At 41.0% G+C, this 26769-nt stretch overlaps 5 protein-coding genes and 1 long non-coding RNA gene across 6 annotated transcripts in view; 2 read left to right on the top strand and 4 right to left on the bottom strand.

Moving 5' to 3' along the window:
- The window catches only part of LOC114805369 (uncharacterized), a 78066-nt gene that overhangs the window by 46626 nt on the left and 4671 nt on the right, over positions 1 to 26769 (top strand). The gene's annotated exons all lie outside the window — the stretch shown is intronic.
- LOC105213180 (microtubule-actin cross-linking factor 1, isoforms 6/7) lies at positions 3242 to 4781 on the top strand. Its single transcript, XM_011185863.3, has one exon. The coding sequence runs from the start codon at positions 3487 to 3489 to the stop codon at positions 4615 to 4617; it is 1131 nt and encodes a 376-aa protein (XP_011184165.2). The 5' UTR covers positions 3242 to 3486; the 3' UTR covers positions 4618 to 4781.
- On the bottom strand, positions 9362 to 10187 carry LOC114805366 (translation initiation factor IF-2). Its single transcript, XM_029046240.2, has one exon. It carries the CDS (start codon positions 10130 to 10132, stop codon positions 9362 to 9364), a length of 771 nt encoding a protein of 256 aa, XP_028902073.2. The 5' UTR covers positions 10133 to 10187.
- LOC114805367 (cytochrome c1) lies at positions 11812 to 12669 on the bottom strand. The gene has a single exon (XM_029046253.2). The coding sequence runs from the start codon at positions 12600 to 12602 to the stop codon at positions 11898 to 11900; it is 705 nt and encodes a 234-aa protein (XP_028902086.2). The 5' UTR covers positions 12603 to 12669; the 3' UTR covers positions 11812 to 11897.
- LOC105213000 (fibrous sheath CABYR-binding protein) lies at positions 14184 to 15267 on the bottom strand. The gene has a single exon (XM_011185519.2). It carries the CDS (start codon positions 15223 to 15225, stop codon positions 14383 to 14385), a length of 843 nt encoding a protein of 280 aa, XP_011183821.2. The 5' UTR covers positions 15226 to 15267; the 3' UTR covers positions 14184 to 14382.
- Positions 16483 to 17555, bottom strand: LOC105213120 (uncharacterized). Its single transcript, XM_011185732.3, has one exon. The coding sequence runs from the start codon at positions 17477 to 17479 to the stop codon at positions 16709 to 16711; it is 771 nt and encodes a 256-aa protein (XP_011184034.2). The 5' UTR covers positions 17480 to 17555; the 3' UTR covers positions 16483 to 16708.

The following is a 26769-nucleotide window of genomic DNA, read 5'->3' as shown; positions in this document are numbered from 1 at the left end:
TGTTTATTGAAGACAAATAAGTGTGACTTAATTAATGCAATCAAGCGTCGGTCCTCCACATTGTGCCGCCTCGTGTGCCCAACAAACATTGTTGTTGTAGCTGTCTGGTATTTGCCTGCTGCCCGTCGCTCTGATTCGCTCCACTCCGTTAGCGCTTGGCTTTTGGCATTTGTTTGTGCAACAATTGTTTGACATTCTCGTTGACAGCACAACGCCCTCAGTTGCAGTAGAATTTATGCTCATGACATTTCCAACAACAAAAATTGACTTTTGGGTGATTTTTATTTTCACTACAGTAAATTAGGCAATCGAAGTGTTCGTCTTTTTTTTTAGCTGTGAGAGTGGACAGTCGCTAATTAATTTCAATATATTATTAGTTGTAGGTACAGAGTTGACCCGAATGTGACCTCTGGAGTCCTACTCGCTTGCTGGAAAGCAATATAGATAGGGTAGTCGGCACTACAAAAGTTGTTGTTGAAGAACCGAGTAGATAGAGGATTAAGACCACCGGCCTAACACTTCATCTAGATAAGAACCATTCCCTTACATCTGCCGAGACCGTCGGAAAATATTTGTATTAACCGTCCCCTTATAACAGTTATCCAAATACGAAAGCCGGATAAATATTCTTTCATATCTGCTAATATGTCTATACTACTATTATAAAGAGGAAAGATTTGTATGTATGTTTCTAATGAATAAGTTCAGAAACTACTGTGCCGATTTCAAAAATTCTTTCACCAGTCGAAATGACATTTATTGCTATAATCTAAAATTTCTGGAAATAGTTCCCTGGTGAGGGTAACAAAAAGACTCCTGAGAATCTGAATCTGAAACTGAAAATCAAACTCACTTCATAATCTGAGAGAAAGTCCTGGGACACCAAAGACCACACTCAAAAATTTAAATAAAAATATCACGTGATCTTGAAATGTCATCACGTGATCAGGTGCGGTCATTGACCTCACTCAAAAATGTAAACAAAAATATCACGTGTCCTTGAATTGACATCACGTGATCAGGGTGGGGTCATTGACCTCACTCAAAAATGTAAACAAAAATATCACGTGACCTTGTAAGGACATCACGTGATCAGGGTGGGGTCATTGACCTGTAAACAAAAATATCACGTGACCTTGATGTGTCATCACGTGATCAGGGGGGGGTCATTGACCTGTAAACAAAAATATCACGTGTCCTTGAATTGACATCACGTGATCAGGGTGGGGTCATTGACCTCATACAAAAATGTAAACAAAAATATCACGTGATCTTGAGATGTCATCACGTGATCAGGGTGGGGTCATTGACCTCATGGGGTAACCGGATATGATGTTACCGGAACCGCAAAGGGGGCATCCGGAAACGGATATGGATAACGATATTGCCGGAACCGGAAATGGAGTGGATGAATATTGGTTACTGGAACTGAAAGTGGGGCATCCGGAAAGGGAATGAGCCAACTGAAGCAAGTGGGATAACCGATGGAACCAGATATGGGAATGATGTGCCGGAACCGGAAATGAAGCAACCTGAAATATTTTACCGGAAACGGATGTTCGATATAGAGCGAAATTGGACAGGAAACGTCCCTTCTCCAGAAAGTGCTTAGTAACGTAAGCAGCGTCAGCTTGAGGTCTTAACATAAATGTTTCCAGTTCATAGAAGACTTCGGTTTGTATCATATCCGCTTCCATTATAAAACTTCCGTTTCCTGTAATCGTTATCGATATCGATGTAAAGTTTTATTCCGCTATCTTCATCGGACACCAAAGACTAGAGGTCGTAATTAAGATTTAGCTCCTTACAAATAAAATATAATTTCATGCTCGAATTTTCTTCATTTTACTTTTTTAAATGAAAGCACGCAAGAAACGGAAAGTACATACATATGTATGGGAGCGTGTGTAAAAACTTATAACTTTGGAAATGTTTGTTTAAAGCCGTACCAAGCCGGAGCGATCGGCTAGTATGTCTATAAATATGATTTGGTTCATTAAAATGCGTTCAACATATGTTCATCCCGGGTTTTCATTCGATGCAGCAGTCATCCAATGTGGTAAGCAGAAATCGTTTCTGATATTTCTGGAATGAGCTTCAGATTCTATATTTAAGACAAAGGTTAGGAAACTATTTACATGTATGTGGGGCTTTATAAACAAGATTCAAACTAAAATGTTTATTATCTGTCTTTTTGTTGTAGTTCTATAAGTGCCAAAAATTTACCTAATATGTTCTCACTATGAAAGGTCTTTGCTTCCTCTTAGTTGGCTTGGCACTTCTCCACATGGAAAAGTTGTTGATAAAAAATTTCGCAATACCAAAAAAGTGGCTTTATCGAAAACAGAGGTTTTTCCGAAAAATTTACATAACATTTCGCCAAGTTAAAAGTGGGAAGTTGAGTTTACTTTCGCAGGAGCATACACGTAATTGAGAATATTTGGCATGAAAATAAGAACCAATAAACATTTAATATGCCGTTCATGAACGCACCATCGCTCAATTGGTATTTGAACAAAGCTTTACATATACTCATACGCACACACATTGATATAACTACATGTTTGTATGTTTGTAAGCACAAATACGTGTGCTGGCGGCATTATGAATGGAAGAACCAAAGCTATGTAATATTAAAAATACTTATACACATATATGTACATATATACCTATGTGACGATAAGAAGAAGAGCAATGTATGCGGAAAAATAAACAAAAAACATCAGAACAATTGAGGTACACAAAGCGATTTATGATGCCAAACACGTAGACATTTTTAATTTCGCTGACATCGCCGGTGATTATGCATTTTTAATTTTATTTTATTTTCGTCAATTTATAATTTTATGTTGATTTTTTCTCGAACCATATTTAAAGCGAATTACGAGCCCAATGAATCTATAGAATGAGAATATTAAGCCTTATAAATCGTTTTTCATATACAAATACACACATGCTCGTATAGGCATGAACCAAAAGTAGCAGTCCCGTGTAAGCGAGGTAGAATCGGCGAATATGTTTGAATCTCCACAATTAGCTGCGCCCAAGCACGGAGCACGGCGTCACGTTATTACTGGTGTCCATATGTACGCGCATGTGGGTTCAATAATTTGGAAATCGAATTCGAATGCGATCTGGGAAGACGTGATCAGTGTGTGTTTTTCGGGGGGGAAGATGGGGCGTATGCGCAACATTGAAGCACCTGCGAAGCTGAGTGTCGCCGCAGAGCGCAGTATCGGAGAACACTTGCGCCGGAGAGGACTCAGTTGGCGTTCGCAAATTTGGCGTTTGATATAAAAGTGATTGCTGGTATCTCTATTAAAAACAGTCGGCATTAAGTACTTGAATACACTACGTTTGGGCACCAACAAAAAGCGAAATTTAAGCGAACAGCGTACAAAAGCAATAAACCAAGCAGGAAAAGCCTTTAAAGGACTTCATTAGAAACTTGCATTTTATATTTGCATATCCGAATTGCTGTGCAAAATGTTGTCTCTTGGATATTCGACATTCCTTCATTTGCTGTTGGCGGCTGCACTGCTGAGTGGCGTCACACAGGCGCGACAGCTACGTAATAACCGTTTTTCGGCACGTCTCGAGCAGCAGTCTGATAGCACTGATGGCGAGGTGGCTGTGGTGGAGGAGGTGTATCCAACTCCGTATCCTGCCGCCGGTTATAGACCAGGGCGCGCATTCAATTTGCCCGGCGAAGACGAAGGCGTTGCGGATGATGAACAAACGGAAGGCTCCGGAGTAGCTGACACCACAACCGAACTGCCAGCGGACGTGTACACCACCACAGTGGAGACTGTTGAGGTTGATACCACAACCCCATACAACTGGGTTCCCGCTGAGCTGGTAAATGATGACGCCGCCAAACAAGGGCGCGCAGCTAAGGCACCCTACCCACCGTCTGGTTGGCGCCCAAGCCGCGCCTTCCTACTGCCCACTGAAATAAAAGCTGCTGAAGAAGCGGAGGCAGCTGCACGAGAAGCAGAAGCCGCTGCTCAAGAAGCTGAGGCTGCTGCTCAAGAAGCTGAGGCTGCTGCAGCTGAAGGACCTGCTGTTCCAAATGATAAGGATATTGTAGATGCGTTCGAAACCAGCACTGCAACACCACTTGCGCCCTTCACCACTGAGCAGCCCACAGCTGAAACAGCAACTGAAGTTGACGCCGTAGACGCTGTTGTTGTTGTAGAGGAGACTGCACCGACTGCTGTCCAACCGTCAGCAGACAAAGTGCCGCAAGCACCATATCCACCATCAGGTTGGCGTCCAAGCCGCGCTTTCCTGTTGCCCACTGAGATCGAATCGGCCAATCAAGACTCAACCATTTCAGTGAATGAACCTGAGGAGCCGGTGTCGCCGGCCGACAAGGCTGGTCATCCTGCCTGTGGTGTAAGCGATAATCCAGTAGCACCAAAACCGGAGGAAGGCGCCAAGGAGAATCCGGATGCGGAACGTGTTTTTGTCACAGCCAATTTGGGTCCGGCAGTCGTAAAGTCGCCGCTAACACTGCCCATACTGCTGCGCTCTCAACGCCTAATCACACCGCCCATTTACGTGCCCGCCGGTCGCTCCTTCGCCTACTCCGCCAGCGTGCAGAGCTGGCGCTAAGGAGCGCAAATACTTGTGTAGCATGCAAAGAAAACGTGTTTGTGGAAAGCATATGAAATTCTTAATTTTAAGGCTGATCGTTTTTTTATATATATAGATATTATTTGTTTTTACATCATTTTATAGAAAATAAAAGAAAAATACAAAAATAATTAAAATACAAATTTTACATTTCATAATTAGTTAGCAAAAGAAATTTTACACTCACAATACATACAGATGCAATTCACCAATTTACTGCGTGTTCTACAAGCGCTTGCTTGCTCGAGTACTCTTCCACTACACTTTCATAGTTGGTGCTGGTTGCTGCTCGCTTGTTGAAGTTTTAATTACATTAATTTCACACTTTGCGCAAAAATTTACGATGTCTGTCCGAAAGTTGTTTCCTCATAATTCTGCAGGAGTCTTCATTATTTTACATTTCCAAAATTTGTTTACAAGTCGTTGGCTCACACTTCAAACTTCATGCGGCACGGCAGTGTAACTAGTATGCGAACGGTTAGGTGGTGTGCCACTGAGAGGGTGTGGATAGAGTATGTTGTATGTTGCAAATTGACAGCGAAAGACTATTGCTTTCACAAGCGATTGCATTATTAGCTAGTCTTCGTTCTATTACGCGTATATATTATCAAGAATAAATATGGTGTTTGCAGTGTCACTCGACTGAAGTCCAACTGGAAAAATTATTAAGCAAACGTGAAAATTAAGGACTCAGAGTTTCAAAGAGTTTTCGGAAATGAACAGCCAATAATAGCCATAATTCGAGAAGAATGGTGTCTTCATGCACAATATGACATTGAAATAATGTGAGGTAACCCCTAGAGAAGCAAAAATTCCACAAAATTTTTATTAATATTTCATAATTTCAAAAACAAAATATATTGAATCCTTTTTGATCCTGGCAACGTTTCTGAATTTTCACTTTATCTGTAATGGTAACTCTGCTTAAGGTATTCTACTTAGGTGAATATCTCAACAAGGCTTACTCAATTTAGTTTCATTTTCTTCAAATTTTTCTAATATACACACATGAAGATGTGTATGTATAGACAGCAAGGACATTCGCCGGCTCTAAAAAGCACTAATAAATTACTAAATATTCGGAATAAATTAAACGCCACATACATACATATATACATATAGATTTACATATATCGTCAAGGTGATGCGACAAGCATACGAAATCATCAAAAAAGCATTAAATTGAAAATATATTGAAAAAATGAGACATATTTTTATATATTTATACTTTTGAACGATTTCCAGCCGGAGGGGAGTCACAGTGAGGGCGCATAGCGATTAAAAATATTACAACAAATTCTGGGTAAATAAATGATGATGTCACCGTAGAAAAATAAAAAATAAACGCAGTTAAAAATAGATATTTGTATTACATGCACAAATGTATGCGCGTATATTAATAAACACAAAAACAAAAAAAGTTGCAAATACAACTTATCAATAAATGATGTAACGCAAATGGAATACAAAAATTGTAGCAATAACAACTCTGGCGAATCTACCATTGTTTTAGGCATTTTTCAGTACGTAATATTATTTAAAATTTAAGTGGCAAATCTAACGAAAAACATGTGAGCGTAAACAATGCAACAAAAACGACAAAAACAACATGGGACAGCACAAATATCGGAAACCGGAAATTAAAAGTTCGACAATAAAGCACTTAAACACACGCACAACGCGCGCCAAATGAATACAAATATTTGTACAATAACAGAAACAACAACAAAGACAATTGACTAGCCATAGCCTTTGGAAACGAAAAGTGAAAGATGGCGAATATTTTGAGAAAAAAAATGGACTAACAAATACCCAAACGTAATAACCAACAATAACAACAATAAACATATTTTGTTGTACTGAAAATATGTGTATCATACGATAAAAATAAACAAAAATAATAATAATTTGTGTATACCTATCGCATGCCCCCCTCCTTCCCTCAAAGACCAAAATAGAGCGTGTAGCAGCGCCACGAAAAGGCCAATGTACAAGCGCACAGTGGCTCCGACAAGTGTGCGTACAAAGGTGCAGGCGAGTAAATTCAATAATTATAGCCAATACACGCACAAACATACATATACAACAGCGCATCTATGCATACCAAATATAACCTCACACATACACACAAATTCGATTTGAAATGACCACCAGCAGCAACAGCAGTAGCGGCGGCGGTAGCAGCGTCGTCGGGCAGCCGCTACGTGCTCGGCAAGCATGATTGGCCAAAGCCAAATCCAAAGCCATTGACAGTGACAATGTGTGGCCGGCGACCGCAATGGAGCGTCCCCGGCAAACATGTAAACAACAACAACAACAACAAAACTAAAAATTAAAAGTATAGCAAAAGCAATTTATCCGTTTGAAGATTTGTGTGTGAGTGTGTGGCTGTGGAGGTTTGCTATGGTATGCTTGGCCTGGAGTTTGTAACTGTTCTGTATCTGTTTTTGATTTGGCTTTACGTGCGCTGCGGAACTTGCAAAGTTTAACGAAGCGCCTTAAATGCTTTCAATTGAATTGTAAGAACGTTGAACTGTGACTGCGTTGCATTTCGCACGATTTTCCCACATCAAACTCCCTGTGTGCCCCGGTCTGCGGGGGGTTCATCTCTGCGGTCGGCAGATGTCTTATGCTCATTGTCTTGTTTGTAGTTGTCTTTTCTAACTTACATTTCGTTCGATCTGCCAGCTACACACTTTTATGAATGAATGTGTGTATGTATGTGGTGCTTATAAAATAAGTTTTGTTGTGTTTTTTGTTTGGTTTGCCGTCGTGTCTATTTTGTATGCAAGATTGCAGATTTTGTTGTTTGAAGTTCAATTTTGACACTTGTTGAATGCGATCAAATGGGCGAACGCACAACCCTATATGGCTGCACAGTGTTCAAAAATCAAACTTTTGATTCATTAAATTTTTCGCGGCGTTTACAGATCGTGCATGTGACCTACATCGAAGTGGATTTGAGAACAAAGTAGACACTTTTAAAACGTCATAAATATTTCTGAAAAATACTGAAAAAGTGCTCCAAATACAATAAAAAATTAACTACTTTTGACATGAGTCGTTGAGTATTCCCATACATATATGAGTGACTAATTAGGCTTGAACACCAAAATCAGAGCATCAGTAGGCATATACTCAAATTGTGGTTAAACACCTTTTGTATGTCATTTTAATTATAATTTTGAGAAACGAGGCACTGTACAGAATTGTAAAGTCCCCCGGTGACGTTACACCTAACCAATCTATATAAGCTTTAACTAATTTGCAAGCGATATAAAACTGATTCGCAAACTCAATTTGCTCGAGGTCACACGAGTAATCGGTTCACGTGTGTTTGCCTATCGAATACAATGGAGGTTACAGTGGCGGCCAATTCGATACAAACCGAGTTGGCAGGTGGAAAATTGGCATTTAATCAATATTTTTTTGAATGTAATGTTTACAAAGATTTTCACAAAAAACAAGAAAGAAAACAATATTCTACCATATTTATAGGAAAGTTGATCATTTGCCAAGTTTTTGCATTAAATTTTTGCTATAAAAGCACAACAACAAATCAAAAAGTCATAAATTTGCAGAGCAACTCACTGGAAGGCGCACCGCCAAAATGACAAAACTAATATTCTTTACAATCGTATTCCTGCTGACTCTAGTGCTGAATGTCGCCGAGGAGTCCACACGGCTAGCGCGACATCGCCATCGCATCCTGCACCACAGATACCCGCAATCGTTTCGGCACAAACCGAGCGGCGAGGAGGAGAACGCACGACGCAGGGGTGGCTACCGTCCAAACGGTCATCGGCCTTCACAAACATTCGAACTGCCTAATGAGACGCGTCAGCCATGGACCTCGCTGAGCAGTGCTCGCATGCGTGGTAAAGTGCCACAGTACCAGCAGCACCGACGCCCTGTCGACATCTATGGATCACCGCCAGTTAATTGGCCAATTCGACCACCGCCGTTGGGAAGGCCAAGGCTACCGAGCCCACATGATATTTATGGCCCACCCGCGGAGTTGCCTAGCTCTGCTGATGGTGATATAAGCGAGGGTGGCGCCTTCCGTGCCGACTATGAGTACGAACAATACCCCGAAGAAGTGGGCGATAGATCTCAACAGTCCGGCGTGGAACAACAGAAATCAAATGCTCAAAAGTCCGAACAATATGTTGATCCGGCGCAAGCTGAGGCACGACGAAAGGAGCCCAAAGATGATAAAATAGAGAATTTTGAAATACCGCTGGAGTTACTACGTGGTCCAGAGCGCTACGAGACTATTTGAGATTTTATAATGAATAAACTTGGTGTCAGGGAAAAAGCAAAATGTGATTATGAAATCAACAAGAACAAAAGCAAATATAAGTAGATATTTTTTTTACTATAAGAATAATTTATGGAGGGGCTAATCTCGGTGTGAAAAGCAAACGTTATTTGTGACTTCGAAAAGACCATTCACTTTAACATCAGAGCAAATGTTAATGCAACAACAAAATTGAATCAATTTTATTATTTCATCTTAAAGGATCAATCACATTTTGAAATAAGAGAACTAGCTGCGTCACCCAAAATCCATCAACATCCATTTAAATAACTTCAAATTGTTTTGTTCGAATTACAGTTTTATATTTATCAGTCTAAAAAAATCTTTAACAACTCTCCAATTTGATTGTTAACAATTCTCTATACTATTTACAATCAAAAGAAACTCACGCACACTACCATATTACCACTGTTGCAGTTGACCGGCGGTGTAGTAGACAATAGGTTGTTGCTGTTGTTGAGCCGCAAATTGTTGAGCAACAAAGAATTGCTGTTGTTGTGGGAGTTGTTGCAGACGAGCTGAGCGTGCCTTGGTTGTAACCTTGGCTTTAACAATTCTGGCCGATTTAGCGGAGGTGGCACGAGCACGAGCTGGGGCGCGCAACTTAGCTGGACGAGCAGATTTGCGTGCGTTTATGCGACGGCCGAAAGTCAAACGTTCAGATTGGATAGCTTCCTCAGCAGCTGCTTGTTCTTCTTCTTCCTCAGCGATGGTGGCTTCGATTTCTTCAACGGGGGTAATTTCGTTCACATCAGGTACATCCTCGGCCTCTGGTGGGCCATAGATGAGATCTGGTTCGTGTTCACCCTCAGCATCAACAGCAACAGCGGCTTCATCAACTTCTTCCTCAACTGGTTCCTGTTCGGCTGGGAGGTCAACATTCACAGAGACGTTTATGTCACCTTCTGGTGCAGCTGGTGTCTCAGGTTCAACTGGCACTTCAGGTGCTTCGGCAGCGGCGGCTTCATCGAATGGAATCTCTGGAATCTGTTCATTTTTGGAAGGATATGGGGTCACAGCAGCTTCTTCAGCAGCTTCTTGACGTGCCAAGAAGCGGCTGCGTTGCCTAGAGAGTTGAAGACGTCCATTACGTCCACGATAACGTGGAGTTTCAGCGGCACAGAATGCGAAAGCCAAACAGGCGACGAGCAGGATTTGTAGGAAACGAGCCATTTCTGAATAATTTGATTGTATGTACTTTACTGAGTCGATAAAACCAAGTAATGATACTATTTTCGAGACAGTTCGAGCTTTTATACTAATTATTGCTATTTAACACAGAAACATTGATTTCGAGTCTAGCGGTAGAAGCCTAAAGAGTACGCAAACACCTTATTAATATTTAATGTTGCAATTACTTGTCTATGCTAACGCAGTTCTCAGTTCTTGTTTTTGCGTTTTCGTTGCCTCTGCGCTTTGATTTAATATTCGTTATGCAACAACAACTGTAATGGCTTACTTATCATTGAGTTTTTGAATTTATATTCAAATTATTGTTATCGTACTCATTTCCATAAGCAAACGAACCCCGTTGAATAGTTAATAGATTATTTTATTTGTTGCTGTATGAAGTAGTTAATTCATTGTGCTTTGGTGGAAGCACAATTTCGATTATAGCATAGTGTCGGTCTGTAGACTCTCACCAGGACATTGCTCGTTCTGTGTAATGTGAACGATCTTCAATTCAAATAAATGAACATAGTAAAGTTGTAAGTTATAATGACTTCACTTGGTTAATATATTTGAACTCTTGAGATTTATAAGGCATTTTTTCTGAACTAAAAGAGAGGAGGAAGTACTTGAAGATATTCAAGCATACTAGGTTCAAGGGACAAGTCTAAAGTCGATAGTGCTTATACACAAGGTCTGACTACGAATGGGTTTCTATGGAAAGTCCCATATAATTAAGATTCTTGTGGAGTCGGATTGTGGGCAAGACTCGAAACTGTCCAAATGAAGAAGCAACGGCTGAATAGATAGGTTCACATTGATGAATAAGTGACTCGACACAACTGAACAAAAGCGAAATTCAAAACTCTCGCTAATTTGGGTCAAAGTTCCGAAGGAAATATCACGAATGGATCAACTCTTTTTCTACTTACATATATCATTCTTCTATTTTGGTCTCTGGCGATGCTAAAAAATTTCGGCTTCTATCCTGAGACCTCTTGAAACCGACTAAAGTGGTGCACAGTTTTATCGAACACTATTAAATTCAATATAGAATGATAAGACTAGCGACCGGGGTAACTGCACATAAAATATCAATACTAAAATAATAAATTTTCAGTTTTAATAAGAGTTGAAGCTAGAGGGAGTGTCTTTGTTTCTGACAACTCCGGCATGTCTAACTTAGTACTAAACGAGATTTTATACAAGGAATCTTTCAGAACTCATTGTGATGCGAATTCATAAAAATTATAATTCTCTGAATCGCTATATCTCTATGTTGAACTGGAATTATATATGCTATATCCTTATCGATAGTGAAATTGGAGTATGTGACTTGATCTGTCAACCAGAGACTATTGCAAAGTGTGGAAATATGAGCTTTACGATTTATTTATGCCACGATTGAATATAAAAGAAGTCAGTGATGTATTATCTGTTCTTAAAGTCTAGTGTAACTTTATATGAAATTAACGATTAAAGAAGCTTAGTGGGCGTCATTGTAGACTCAAAAAATGTATCGTTATAAACCAAGCTTCAAGGATTATCCTTACATTTTAGTAGCCTTCCGTGTTTTTTAAATAAATTTTAACTTAATTATGATCGGTTTGTATATTTATTTGAATTATCAGTCTAAAAAATTCTTTAACAATTTATGTTTACATATTAACATCTCATCAACCTTTTACATCCTAATTTTAATTGTTAACAATTTTCTATACTATTGTATTTATAATGGCTTTTGGGATTGTCTGGGACCCACAAGTCTTTACCACTGTCGCACACGTTGTTGTTGTTTAGGCAATTGCTGAAGACGAGCTGGGCGAGCTTTGGTTGTAACCTTGGCCTTAACAATTCTTGCCGATTTAGCAGAGGTGGCACGAGCACGAACGGCGGCGCGCAACTTAGCTGGACGAGCGGATTTGCGTGTGTTGAAGCGACGACCGAAAGTCAAACGTTCAGATTGGATAGCTTCCTCAGCAGCTGCTTGTTCCTCCTCTTCCTCAGCGATAGTTTCTTCGATTTCCTCAACGGGGGTAATTTCGTTTACAGCAGGCACATCCTCAGCCTCTGGTGGGCCATAAATGAGGTCTGGTTCGTGTTCACCCTCAGCATCATCGACAGCCACGGCTTCATCAGCTTCTTCCTCGGCTGGTTCCTGTTCGGCTGGAAGATCAACATCCACAGAAACGTTTATGTCACCTTCTGGTGCAGCTGGTGCCTCAGGTTCAACGGGAAGTTCAGGTGCGGCAGCGGCGGCGGCTTCATCGAATGGAATCTCTGGAATCAGTTCTTTTTTGGAAGGATATGGAGTCACGCCTGCTTCCTCAGCAGCTTCTTGACGTGCCAAGAAACGGCTGCGTTGCCTGGAGAGTTGAAGACGTCCATTGCGTCCACGATAACGTGGAGCTTCAGCGGCGCAGAGTGCGAAAGCCAAACAGGCGAAGAGCAAGATTTGTAGGAAACGAGCCATTTCTGAAGGATTTGATTGTATGTACTTTACTGAGTGGACAGATCCAAGTAATGTTAATATTTTCTAAGCAGTTCGAGCTTTTATAGTGATTGCATTAATTTGTCCTAAATGCGTTTGATTTGTGTTGGCGATAATGACCTTAAAAGTTCACAAAACGCCTTATTAATATTTAATGATCGCTCATGCTATTCGGTACCGTAATTTGAAGTTCTGGTTTATATGCCTGTTCAAATGAAGTGCATTTGCATATTTTTTTCAAATCTCTTTTCTGTCAGCTTTTGCTGCTATCAGCCTATGATATAGGTAAATAAGTTAAGCTATGAATAGTGATTGCTTTTGGCCACATATTAATTCCATATGTTGCATATTGAAGTTCAACTAAATTTATTTGAAGAGATATCGCCTTTGTTCAAATTTATCCAGGCTGAATTTGGTCTCATTTGTTACTGTCTGCCAATACTATTATGCTGCTCGATATGGAAATAGTCTGCGAAAAAAAGTTTTATGGAAAAAATTTGATTAATTTCTCAATTTAGTCCTTTTATCTTGATACACTTGACTCGGTCCGACATAAACTGTTTTAATCCGTTTGTGAAATACTTCTTCTATAACAAGTTCTTTCGTTTAACAGATTTGTAGACCTTAAGATAGTGGAAATATAAATGTGCAAAAATAGGAATACTGGACTAACCGAATATGTTTTTGCGCCGGTTAATCGATTGGTAGATTACGGCTACTGTTCATAACTCAACTATTAGTAATTGTATATAAAGAACACTTAACATATAATTTACTCTTGATATGTGACAACACTCCTCCCAATTCTTTGACTTTAGCCTTCATATAGAACCAGCCAGTATTAAAATAAAGTGACACAGGTGATTACGTTTCCCAAGAACTAATGAAGAATACACTCATTTCTGTTACTAAGGTTGACCAAAATATCTCAATAAAACTAAGTGGGCTTAATAATAACCTCCCTTCCAAATAACCAAAAGTGTTAGTTCCACCACTCTGGTTTATTTCAAGTTGTAAACATCGATTAGTATGGAAAGATTCTTTATAAACTAATTAATAGTTTAGAAAACGAAATATAATGGATAGGCAGAAAGAAAAGAAAGTTTCAAATTTCCGTTACCATTTGTGTAGTAAGTATTCGATGGAAGCAGTCCTCTTTGACAGAGATTTCGCAAACCCAGATATTCTTATATGATATGTCACACTTTATCACTCTGGATTATGTTAATGTTTTCGCCCATTACAATTAATCATATTTGATTCAGATCTATTGTTTTAGAATTTCACTAGTTATAGCTATGAATATGGATGAAGATATTAAAAAAGCTAGGACTTAAGTATTTGTAGTTTAGGGGATCACCTTTCCATGTCATATTCAATTTCTTTATTGAAACTTTCATTTTATTTCCGCCAGACTAAGCTCGGTCTACAAACTTGCTTTGATATCTTGCTAAACCTTTGAACTTGCAATCAAAAACACAAATGTGTTTCAGGGTTCGGGAAGGCGGCCGTTAATATTCGCCGTCGCCATCACTTAGAATATACAACACACTTATTTCATAGCTTTATTGTTTTTTATTTATTTTTAGTCTGAAAAAATCTTTAACAATTCTTACATATGTACTGCATCGCCATTCATTCCTCTTAATATTAATTGTTAACAATTTTCTATATCCCATTAAATACTTGTAATCAGTTCATCAGACCAATTATATTCCCTCCACCTTTTCTCAGAAAATTATTCTGGAATGTAGCTGTGTCTTTACCACTGTTGCAATTGACCGGCGGTGTAGTAGTAGATTGGTTGGCGCTGTTGTTGTGCGGCAAACTGCTGAGGAACAAAGAACTGTTGTTGTTGTGGCAATTGTTGAAGACGAGCTGAGCGTGCCTTAGTTGTAACCTTGGCCTTAACAATTCTGGCCGATTTAGCGGAGGTGGCACGAGCACGAGCAGGGGCGCGCAACTTAGCGGGGCGAGCGGATTTGCGTGTGTTGAAGCGACGACCAGAAATCAAACGTTCAGATTGGAAAACTTCCTCAGCAGCTGCCTGTTCCTCCTCCTCTTCAGCGATGGTGGCTTCGATTTCTTCGACGGGTGTAATTTCATACACAGCAGGTACATCCTCAGCCTCTGGTGGGCCATAGATGAGGTCTGGTTCGTGTTCACCCTCGGCATCTACTGCGGCAGCGGCTTCATCAGCTTCTGGTGGGCCATAAATGAGATCGGGTTCGTGTTCACCCTCAGCTTCAACAGCGGCCACGGCTTCATCAACTTCTTCTTCGACTGGTTCCTGTTCGGCTGGGAGATCAACATTCACAGAGACGTTTAAGTCACCTTCTGGTGCAGCTGGTGCCTCGGGTTCAACGGGAAGTTCAGGTGCGGCAGCGGCGGCGGCTTCATCGAATGGAATCTCTGGAATCAGTTCCATTTTGGAAGGATATGGAGTCACACCTGCTTCCTCAGCGGCTTCTTGACGTGCCAAGAAACGGCTGCGATGTTTGGAGAGTTGAAGACGTCCATTGCGCCCACGATAACGTGGAGCTTCAGCAGCGCAGAGTGCGAAAGCCAAACAGGCAACGAGCATGATTTGCAGGAAACGAGCCATTTCTGAAGGATTTGATTGTATGTACTTTACTGAGTCGAGAGATCCAAGTAATGATAGTATGTTCTAAACAGTTCGAGCTTTTATACTGATTGCATTAATTTGTCCTAAAGACGTTTGATTTGTGTTGGTGATAATGACCTTAAAAGTTCACAAAACGCCTTATTAATATTTAATGATCGCTCATGCTACTCGGTACCGCAATGCGAAATTCTGTTTTTATATGTCTGTTCAAATGTAGTGCATTTGCATATTGTTATCAAGTCTCTTTTGTTCTTCACTTCATATTATTGGTAAATAGGTGTAGTTTTAAACCGCGAATTGAATTATAATTGGCCACGTATTAAGTATGTACGATGAAAAGGTAATTAAATTGATAATATTAAATTTCTAAAAATATTTTCTATTAAATGTTTCGTTCCGGTTAAATTATGCTGAAAATGTATTAAGTGTAGTTTGCATGGTCTCGCATTTTTTGCACAGAGTACATATTCGTGCCATCTCATAATAAAGGAGATATGTGCTCATCCAAATGTTTGGAAAGCAAGGAAGTGATTTACAGATGTCTTTCTGCACACCGCTATATTTACCTGTCTGAAAATAGGGTAACATGAGAACAAATTGAGATGTCTGGAAATTGTGGATGTACTTCTTATAACTTGTTAGAGAATCTATTGTCCAAAAAAACTCTCCTTACTAGTTTATAGAGCACTTTAGTAGAAAATATAACATAATTTTCTAATAAATAATATGTTATATCTCCAATCGTATTGTTATAAATACTTATTATCTAAAGTTTCTAGGTTTTATTAGTAAATGTTACGACATTCAACTAACTCTAGAATATGAAGTCTAAGTGCGTTCTTTATGAACCGTTGTAATCTTACGTAATGCAAAATGTATCCAACTTTGACTATAGAGCTCTTGGCTAATCGCATGCCCTGCAATTTTGGCTATTTATACGACTATTAAAAAAACTGTTGAACAACCTTAGTATTCCGTTGTTAGCCGAATTATTAATTAAATTTCATTCATTCGTCGAAGTTCGTTATCGATTGTTTACAGATGTTGCGAATAATATGACTTAAAGACATAACATCAGCAAATTGAAGACGCGATATTGCGTTCGGTACTTAAATGTTTCCTTTCTATGCCATATTAGCAAAGAATTGTGATTTTCAGCTCGTTGTTTTAAAATCTAAAAAATTTTGTGATAAAAATAGTTTTCTTATATATCACACATCGCATTACGACATCAACTTCAATTACACAACACACATTTTCGGTTTTATTGATTTTTTCTTTATTTTTAGTCTAAAAAAATCTTTAACAATTCTTACGTCTTTACTGCTTCTCCATTCACACATCTTAATATTAATTGTTAACAATTCTCTATAACCCAGTAAATACTTGTAATCAGACCATAATACGAACTACATTCCCTCCACCTTCTCCCTGAAAATTATTGTCGACTATAGCTGTGTCTTTACCACTGTTGCAATTGACCGGCGGTGTAGTAGAAGATAGGTTGTTGCTGTTGTTGAGCGGCAAACTGCTGAGGAACAAAGTACTGTTGTTGTTGTGGCAATTGTTGAAGACGAGCTGAGCGTGCCTTGGTAGTAACCTTGGCTTTAACAATTCTGGCCGATTTAGCGGAGGTGGCACGAGCACGAGCTGGGGCGCGCAACTTAGCTGGACGAGCAGATTTGCGTGCGTTGATGCGACGACCGAAAGTCAAACGTTCAGATTGGATAGCTTCCTCAGCAGCTGCTTGTTCTTCCTCTTCCTCAGCTATGGTAGCTTCGATTTCTTCCTCGGGGGTAATTTCATTCACTGCAGGTACATCCTCCGCTTCTGGTGGGCCATAAATGAGGTCTGGTTCGTGTTCACCCTCAGCATCAACAGCAACAGCGGCTTCATCAACTTCTTCTTCGACTGGTTCCTGTTCGGCTGGGAGGTCAACATTAACAGAGACGTTTATGTCACCTTCTGGTGCAGCTGGATCCTCAGGTTCGACTGGAACTTCAGGTGCTTCGGCGGCGGCGGCTTCATCGAATGGAATCTCTGGAACCAGTTCATTTTTGGAGGGATATGGAGTCACACCAGCTTCTTCAGCAGCTTCTTGACGTGCCAAGAAACGGCTACGATGTCCGGAGAGTTGGAGACGTCCATTGCGACCACGATAACGTGGAGCTTCAGCGGCGCAAAGTGCGAAAGCCAAACAGGCCACAAGCAGGACTTGGAAGAAGCGAGACATAATTGTGAATTGTTTTATGTTGCTGTACCGAGCTTAGGTAATGGTGAACTGATGCCGATTGAAGGGAAGCTTGTGTTTTTATACGTGCAATCGAGAACTTTAGTTCACATTCATTTTGCTTGCTAATACTGGCAACTCTTTAAGGCCTTATTAAAATTTAATTACAAATTTTGTTGGCGTCGTTGTGTGGCTGCATTAAATTTTATTCATCGTTTAATTTAACTGATTTAAGATTGTTGTTTTTAGCACTTATTTTACTTTATTAATGTCGTTTGCCTCTAAGTTTTTCGACAGTGTTCTTGGCTTCTGTTGAGGGGCACCCGCTACATGCAATGCATAATTGAGTCCAAACATAGATGTCTAAGCCCGAATTGTTAGGCGCCACCTTCGTTCCGATCCGTTCGATTTATTTTGTTCATTTTTTGTACATTTTTCGCTTTTATGTTTCCTATTGTTGCTGCTGCAGTTCTGCCCGCCATTCGATACGTACCTGACGTGTCGACGTCGGAAATACTCTAATCATAATTCCAGTGGCACCTTAGGCGTACACATACACATTCTCAAATGCCAGCACTAATCAACACGTCTTCGTTTTCTTTTCCTTTGTCTACCCAAATTCGCCTTTGGTTCACTTGAACGCAGGTCTTGTCATGCATTAATTCCAAACACATTTCATATTTATACCAGTAAATGTACAAAAAACACATAAAAACATTACGCCAATACCAACAACAACGTTGAACTTCATAAAGCACCGCCCGATTGCTCATTTTGTTGTTAGTAAAGTCATTAATTTCATATTTAATGTTGCTCACCTTTATTGCTTCTGAAGCGACGCCACTCAGCGCTGGAATGTGTGTGTCATAAATTTTTATAGGACGTGCTACAAAGTCCACTGAATGCATTCGTGGCTCAACTTGCAGTTACGCAGAACAGTCGTTTTCAGTCTTCGCATTTGGGATCTGCGTCGCGTATGAGCAACAAGCAATTATTACCACTGTGCGTCCGATTGGTTGGCGAAAATTGTGATTACTAGGAGTTCTGGATTACCTCATACTCCTCAGTGGTTTTGAATGCATACCCCATTAAAATACATTTTTGAATTTAATAATACTTTTTCAGAAGTATTTGCGTTGGATATATAACATACCTTAGTGTGGTACCTGCAAACGGACCTTTGAAAAAAGCGCAAGAACACAGTCGAGGCAGAAGAACACAATCTACTGTGGAATGTTCTGAGGTCTGGGATCGTTATCGATATTGCTGAGCATGTGTGAACCGCAGAAGAGTTTTATAGTGGCTATTAAACCTCTCCTAGAAGGTTGGCCGAGCTTTTTGTTTTAGTGGTGTGCATCTATAGGCCTCAAGCTACGTGGAAACAGCTTTTGTGTTTTATAATAAGTCTCATTGTTTCAGACAAACTCTCTCTCTCTCTCCGGATATGTTTAGATAAGAAGAAGACAACTTTAATGTGGTGTTGATCTCTTTAAGAATTCTAACCCTAGCTTAACTTCGGCTTTTTCACTTCTGTATATATTGAGGTAAGAGCTCATGCTTTAAGAGGAAAATCAATCAGGATGACAGATTAAACGTGACCTCAGCCACAAACACTTCAGATACATCACTGTGGCCACAACAACTACATCTATGTGGCCGTGCACAAACTGTGGTATTTGCGAAACAACTCCTATTCAATGAATATTTTTGTGCAAAAAAGTGCTTCTCAGATGCCCCATTTGAGTTGGTGCAGGCAACAGCACGTTTTAAATCATCGATTGGGGCTAAAGAAACGAGGCTTCGGCTACATCAACGCACATCCACACCCACCTGCGGCAGCAGCTTAGCCCATCAAGTGTCACCGGCACAACGTCGTTGCTTAAGGCCAGCTGCCAGCCGGCTGCTGGAGCTCCCCCCGCGGGCAGGCAGGCAGGTGTGACAGTATTTCTCTTTGCAATACGTCAACATAATCTTAGGTGAGTAATCTGGCACCTATTTCACTGCCACTGCCATAATGTCACTGAGCGCTGCATCGTAGGAGTCATAGTTGAGGTGTTAGACGGCAGACGGCAGTTGCAGCAGCAGCCGCCCGCACTGAGCTGAAAGTCCGTCATTTTCATTATAGCTGTTGCGATGGCAGCTTTACGAAGTTCGACCGTAAGGCTGCTTCATGTGGGTGGCGGAGTTTGTGCCAAGATGTGTTGAGGATGATAGGAAACCTTTTCAACTCAGCAGCGTTATCTGCTGCCACCATCGGGCTTCTGTCTAACTGCTGCTAGCGGCCAACAAAATGGTGTTTGGTGAGAACCTTTAGCCAACCAAAATCGAATTGCAAATACGTATTTAAGCGAATAGAAGTTCGTCGCTGTTGCTTCTAAGCCCTCGAGCTTGTTTTTGAAATTTAGAGGATCTCCGGTCAATTTTATACCACACTACTATATCAGTATCGGGATACGGTATATACTATAAATCTAATTGAAATCTTCCAACAGAATATTGCTGGCTCTAGCTAGCCAATATAGTAACTCTCTTCCTTGATTTTCTTTGCGCATAATAGCAAATAATAGAGTCCACTGTGAAAATTGCTACATGGCCAAGCAGCCAAAGAGAAACTCTTGAAGCTATTGACAACTCTTCATTGCAGTCACAGTGGGGTTTTGAGAAATATTGAAGCATTTGCATTATGCAACAACTGGTTGCCTACCCACCTCTGACGAGATCAGCCGACGCCGACAGCATATCCTTGCATGTCCCAGCAGTGTCAGACATTTCAGCACAGCTTAGTGGGGATTTATTGCCAAAGCTTGTTGTCAGTGTAAATTGACCGTGGCCGAAGTGGCCGTCATTGTCCTGCAAGCGGTGAAAGTAGGCGCCCCACAATTGAAGGAATTTAAAAGTTTGCAAATCCCAAACATCGAATTGGTGTTGAGCATGCATTTCACTACGCTTGCCGAACTGAGCGGAGCCCAGCGATGTGTGTGCCGGAGTACACATATCCGCTTACCGATGCGCATGCACCACCCTCGTTCTCCTATGAAATTGCCGTTGTATTGCCGTTGAGTCCGTCGTTAGTGTCTCGAGGTTTGATGCACCACAGATGCTATGCCAGCCATCTTGGTTCATCCTTTTGGGGCCGAGCATCCGCAAAGGCTTCTAATAAGACCGCAGTGGCAAAGAACACTGAGCGCAGTGCGACTCACAAAAACAAAAACAAATACCACTGTAATGACACAAATCCTGTGTGGTCCATGAGTTGCGTGAAAGACCTCGAACCCACCAGCAGCTGTTAAATTCCTATGCAAATAGAACAACAGTTATCGCATTCAAATAACGGATACTTTCGTCCACACTCCGCCATAAGCGGCTTATGGCCAATGTAGTAATGCAACAGCACTTACAAGTCGAACAATTCGAACAAATAAGCCAATTACATGCGGATTTCAGTGTCGGAGCGAATGCGAAATAATACTAATGTACCTGTGTATTTATGAAGTACCGAAAGGAGTGCCATCGCCAACACTTGAGTGTAAATATTTTGTTAAAATTTTACATTTTAATTGCAGAAGAATTTAATATTTTCAGCAATTTTAACTTTATTTTGTAAAATCAATTGCTAGATGTTGTATTTGTGCATGTGTGTGCTGTAATTTAAAAATATTTTTCTAAACTAGTGTGTTGAGTATTTCAGCTTTACCCTTCTCCTCTCATAAAAAAGGAAGAGCAACACCCATTCCATTGCTTGTGGGCCAACAGGTCGTATGAGTGATTATTTGTGCAAGATTTTATTGCGGTTACCTGTTGGTTTAGTTGGTTTTCGGTCAGTGCGGCGCCTGGCAACGATAGTGGTGATTACAATTTATGTTGTGCAAAGGAAGTCGGTGATTTGGTTCTGGTTTATTACTCATACATTTGCTGACCACTTGTGGGTAACAGCATAATTTACGGCGCTTGCTGATGTACAAGCGCTTAAACTGGAATAGTTTTGAATTTTGCTTACGTTTCTAAATAGATTTTCTTATGCTGAGAGCTCTGTTGTATAAATGCTATTAAATTATTAGATAGAATCTTCCCTAAGCAGGATTGGTGTATAGGGAAGTGAGCAGAGTTTGCATTTCTTTATTCTTATATTTCCTCTACATTCATTGAAAAATTACCGGTCTGTCGTTATAGATTCGGCTTAAACGCCTACACATAACCCATAAGTTGTCTAACCCCAATGCGAAACAGTCATTTATGAACCTCTAATAAAAGTTAATGTGCCTACAAATTTCCATATAAATCAATTAAGAGTGCGCCCAGAAAAAGAATTTATGTCAAAAGTTGAGCCACAATTTGCGGTTAATAGTGTCTTTATTTAACCCACTTAGCTTTGTGCAGAGCAACTCACTCGCCGCCATCATCCCCTCAAAGGAAGCGAAGAGCTCTCAAAGCAAATTCAGCAAACAGACGCGGGAAAGGAGGTGCGACGCGTACAAAACGACGCTCAGAGCCTGCAAGCCACATAAATCTCGGCGCGTCGTCGACGTCGCGACGACTGATGGCCGAAATGGCATTTTAACCTTTTCGTATTTGGCATTTGGCACATAATCAACACGTGGTAGCATTTATAATTAGGCGCAGCGCCAACATGACGGCGCGGCAGTGCGGGGCGCGCAGCCACAAATCGTAAAAATCGGCGAGAAAAACTGTAACAAACTGCAACATGAAAAAGTGTACGTGAAATTAATGAGTTAAAGGCCAAAAGAAGTAACTTGTCGTGGAAGCCGGTTCGGCAAGCGGTATTCAAATGAATTTCCGCTTTTTCGCGCTGTCAGTTTTTTTTGTCTGAGTGATAGCTAAGTGAGCGCCGTTGCGCGAGGAAAGTTGAAAGGCGTGGGTTGCGCTTGCTGTGCAAATATGCGCATTAATTTTATTTAAAAGATTACAAAAAATCCGCTTTATGCCACGATAGCTACCTCCTCTCTGCGCCCATTAGAAATGTTTTTATGTACCAGCGGCGTGATGGCATCTGCGCGCCTTAATTCAACGATTCAGGTGCAAATATATGCGAAATAAAAAATGGTGAACACAAGCGCGCATATTTCATTATCTTCAGCTTTTTTCGAATAGATTTCAGGGCCTGTAATGCGGTTGCCGCAAACATATTTTGCAATTATACGCCGCACAGTGGTGAGTTTTCTTTAATTTTAAACTTACCAAGGCAGAGCATTTTCATATTCTCGGCTCGTATATTTTATAATCTCATTCTCATCTACTAATTTGTGGACCTCAACGGACGCAAAAGGCTTCTGAAAGTGGTTTAGAACTCAACAACTCACCTTTGCTTAGTCCACTTGAGCCGTAATGCATTATTTTATGTACTCTGGTCCACTGTGCGAATACATCACTTCGTGTAGCGGAAAAACAGAAGCATTTAAACTGAAACTCAAAGCAGAGAGTTTATCAGACGTTTAGCAACGGCTTTTATATATATGGAAATGTCGGAATTGTAAAGAGAATTTTCATTATGAGCTTTTGTTGTGCAGCCACGGGATAGTTATTGACTGCAACATTGAAAGATACGAGTGATTATAACACAATGATTCTTTAGGTTTTCCTAAATTGTTTTCTATACTAACTGCACCTTTAAAGTGACGTCCAACTTTAATGCAACAAAAACTCATCTGCTCATCAAGTCCCTTGCACTTCTAATCTGCTTTGTGATCTGATTGCTTTTATGTACTCACAGTTCTGCTATTATATTCACAGAGATAGATTCAACTGGTTCTTCTGGGCGTACTACACCTTACACTACACTCCCGCTTGTATTGTTGTATCCGCCCGCTTGGCGAGCATCCAATTATGATAGTTCCCAGTGCCATTAGTGTTCTTTGCGACGGCGGCGGCGCCTAACTAGCCAAAGACACACTCTTAATCCACAGCTGCACTATACACCACCCTCGTTCTCCTATGAAATTACTGTTGTATTGCCACTGAGTCCGTCGTTAGTGTCTCGAGGTTTGATGCACCACAGATGCTATGCCAGCCACCTTGGTTCATCCTTTTGGGGCCGAGCATCCGCAAAGGCTTCTAATAAGACCGCAGTGGCAAAGAACACTGAGCGCAGTGCGACTCACAAAAACAAAAACAAATACCACTGTAATGACACAAATCCTGTGTGGTCCCTAGCACAGCAATGGGTAAATAATAGTTGGAGTTGTTGCCACTGGGTTCTGGTTATTCACTTTCCGCTTCGCTCTTTACTTTTCAGCCGTTTGCACTACTTAGTACTCGTACACACCACGGCTGAAGGCCAGCTCTTCTTCTTCTGCTTCGTTGCCAGCTGTTCGCTGCTTAAGAAGCTTAAAAATCCAAAGTGACGAAATGGCAATGGGCCGCTCCACCTAAAACACCTCATACTCGTGGCTACCAGTCTCTGACCGGCAACCGCTCGGCATCGAGACATTCTCGAGCAATAAGTCTGTCTTGTGGCTGCCCAAGAGTGTTGGTCTTGGTGGCCATTATGTGACAGAGTAAATTGCGTGAATTGTTCGAATTTGAAGTGAGTCGGTGGCGAATTACGATTTTATTGTCGCAGTCAGTAAAAACAGCTTAGTGCTGGGCCATGACCAGCGTCTCGACGACAACGGGAAATCATTATTTTGCATTCTCAGATTTCCAGTACAGCGTGACCGTTGCGGGAGAAAAGTTTAGGCAAAGGCGGGGGAGGAGAGCAGTATGAAACTTTGCACTCGCACACCGAAAAGATGTGTGGTTGAGCAGAAAATGGAGACTTTGTAAATGATTAAATGCACTTTGGTGCTACTTAGCAATAAATATTTGCCGCAAGCACATTTCGCAAACAACAAACAACACTGACAAAAGAGCCATACGCTGCAACAACAACAACAACACCGCGTTGCTTACATAACAAACAAATGGCCGGGACAAGTTCGCGGTAATCATGGAACTTTTCGAAACTTTTTTTTGGCTATTCTCAACAAGGAGCTATTCTTAAAGGAGCAGGTCTAACGGCAGCGGGGAGAGCAGGCTTTACAGAAATAATATAAATTCTTTTGTGAGTCGCAAATTAAATTTTCGTCATGACTTGTTAGTATGAAATATTTTCTATTTCAACTGTTGCTGTGCGCCGCACCTTGGGGGACAGGCATTTTATCAAATTAGAGGCCATCAGGCAATCACTCTTAGCAGCAGTGTGATTAAGCATAGTTAAATTTGTTTTGGAGAAGCTTCAAAAAATATCTCTCACTTTGGAAGACATTTGTGTTTAATTTAAGTGGCATAAACAAATACAATTTTAATTTGGATTAACGCGCTTTATATTTCAACATTCTATATAAACCTATATGATGTATTAAGAGACCCATCAGTCTTAAGCTTATCTTCATAAAAGCAAAGGCTGTATCAATTATTCTCAAAAAGTATCTGTCATTCAATAAGAGATGCTTAACACATCCGATTTTTATGGAAGCGTCGGCTTTGATACCACTTAACGGTGATTTTCTTTTATGCTTTGCTGTCTTTATCATTGCCATGTCTATTTCGAACTTATTTCAAATGGGCTCTTTAATTTTCACAAACTTTAAACAGATTTGTGAAGCGCGAAATTGAAATGTCGCATTAGACTCCGCTTATAAGATTCTGAAATGCGCAGATTTTAGTCTTTATATATTTTAAATCTCACACCTTTCGTGCGAAGTCGTCACTTTGTTGACGCTGTTAGCTGTTTCGTTATGCTTGCGTTAAATTCAAAGGCAACACCAACATTTCTGAACTCACATTCTATATATGTATGTGCATACATGCGTCTTCGCTGATATCTTGTTTTTGCGCATAAATAATTCTGCGACATTCGTCGGCTTCGGCTGAGCTCCACTCCATACGAACACACAAGACACACACGTGTACAAACAGAATTTAGCACACGAAAATTTTAAAGCACTGAAAGGTGTCCCGGTTTCATACATTTACCCATACGCACACATAACGGTACATGCATGCTCAGAAATTATTACCTCATGAAAATTCAATTACAGTTCCTTTCTACTATTCGCTCCATCTACTGTGTACGCCCAGCTTTCTTCACACCTTTGAAAGCCCACAAGCCATTGTCGCGCAAGAGTTTTTCTGCAACAACAACACGCACAGATTTATATGCACTTAAACAGGGCACATAATGTGGCACTCCATGTTGCACATTAGCCGCGCTAGCCGCACACTGGCAACACATTTTCACTTCCCACTGCGCTCTCCTCTCCGGTCGCTCCTATAATCAAGCGCCTTTTACTTTGCCAAGTCGTCGGTCGCGTTGGCTTTGCATGAAGCGTAGCCTCAACTTATGCTGCCAAAACATATGGAACTTTCGGTACACTCTTTCACAGCTCTTGCGCAGACACCCCTCGGGGCTCCAGCGCGCTTCTACTCTACTGATGTGGCGCTTACTTTGTAGTTGTGGTGGCGCGTTGTCGTTGTCGTCGCCGTTGTTCGCTGTTGCTCTTAAACATTTCAGCGCTTTGCCAAAACATTTCCACATTTTCACCACTTTCGCGGATTTGCACATTCAATGAAGCTTGGCGACTCAGAAGTTAAGAGCGCGCTGACGCGTCGGTGTCGCGGTGCAAACGGACGCCGAAGTGCAAAGTGTTGCTGCCACCGCCAGTTACGAGCGCGCTGCGCTGAAATCAGCTCTGCCCATAATATATTGTCACCTTCCACTCCCTTCACTCGCCTTAAATACGTTAGCGCGTTGAAATACGTGCATTATGAACTAGCTGCCATACAAACAAACGCGCGCGCTAATGCTCATTCAAAAGCACATAAGTAGGTGCTGAAGTTTATTGAATGTGTGTCGGTTCTGCAACCAAAGCGGAACAAGCGACCACCAGCACCAACGCAGTCGCGGCGCTGCGCCAACAGTGTGTAGCCCGCCACATCGGCGTCAGCTCATCAGTGGCTGTGAAAACTATTTTCAAGTCCATTTGAAGTAAATCCCCAGCCACCCGACAACGCTAGACCAGTAGCGCTCGCCAAAGTGACTCACCCGTGCCCCCACATATCACACTCATACTCAGACACCCACAGAAGCAGCAAAAGCAACTATCGACTGTAACGGATCCTCGTGTGTCAGGTGAGTTTGTGCAGCGCTGTTTGATGACATTCTATTTTTATAAGCGCTGCTCCTTCCGCTGGCCTCCATTCCTATCATAACCAGTTGAACAGCTGTTGGCCGGCTCTTCAACTCTGAGCTTGTTGCCTGGAGGTGAGTATGTTGTTGTGGTGGCGGTGGCGCTGGC

The sequence above is a fragment of the Zeugodacus cucurbitae genome, chromosome 4, assembly GCF_028554725.1.
Source record: "Zeugodacus cucurbitae isolate PBARC_wt_2022May chromosome 4, idZeuCucr1.2, whole genome shotgun sequence".
NCBI classification, from domain to species: domain Eukaryota; kingdom Metazoa; phylum Arthropoda; class Insecta; order Diptera; family Tephritidae; genus Zeugodacus; species Zeugodacus cucurbitae.
Note: the sequence above shows the minus strand (reverse complement) of the source record. Positions and strands in the feature narration are given on the sequence as shown.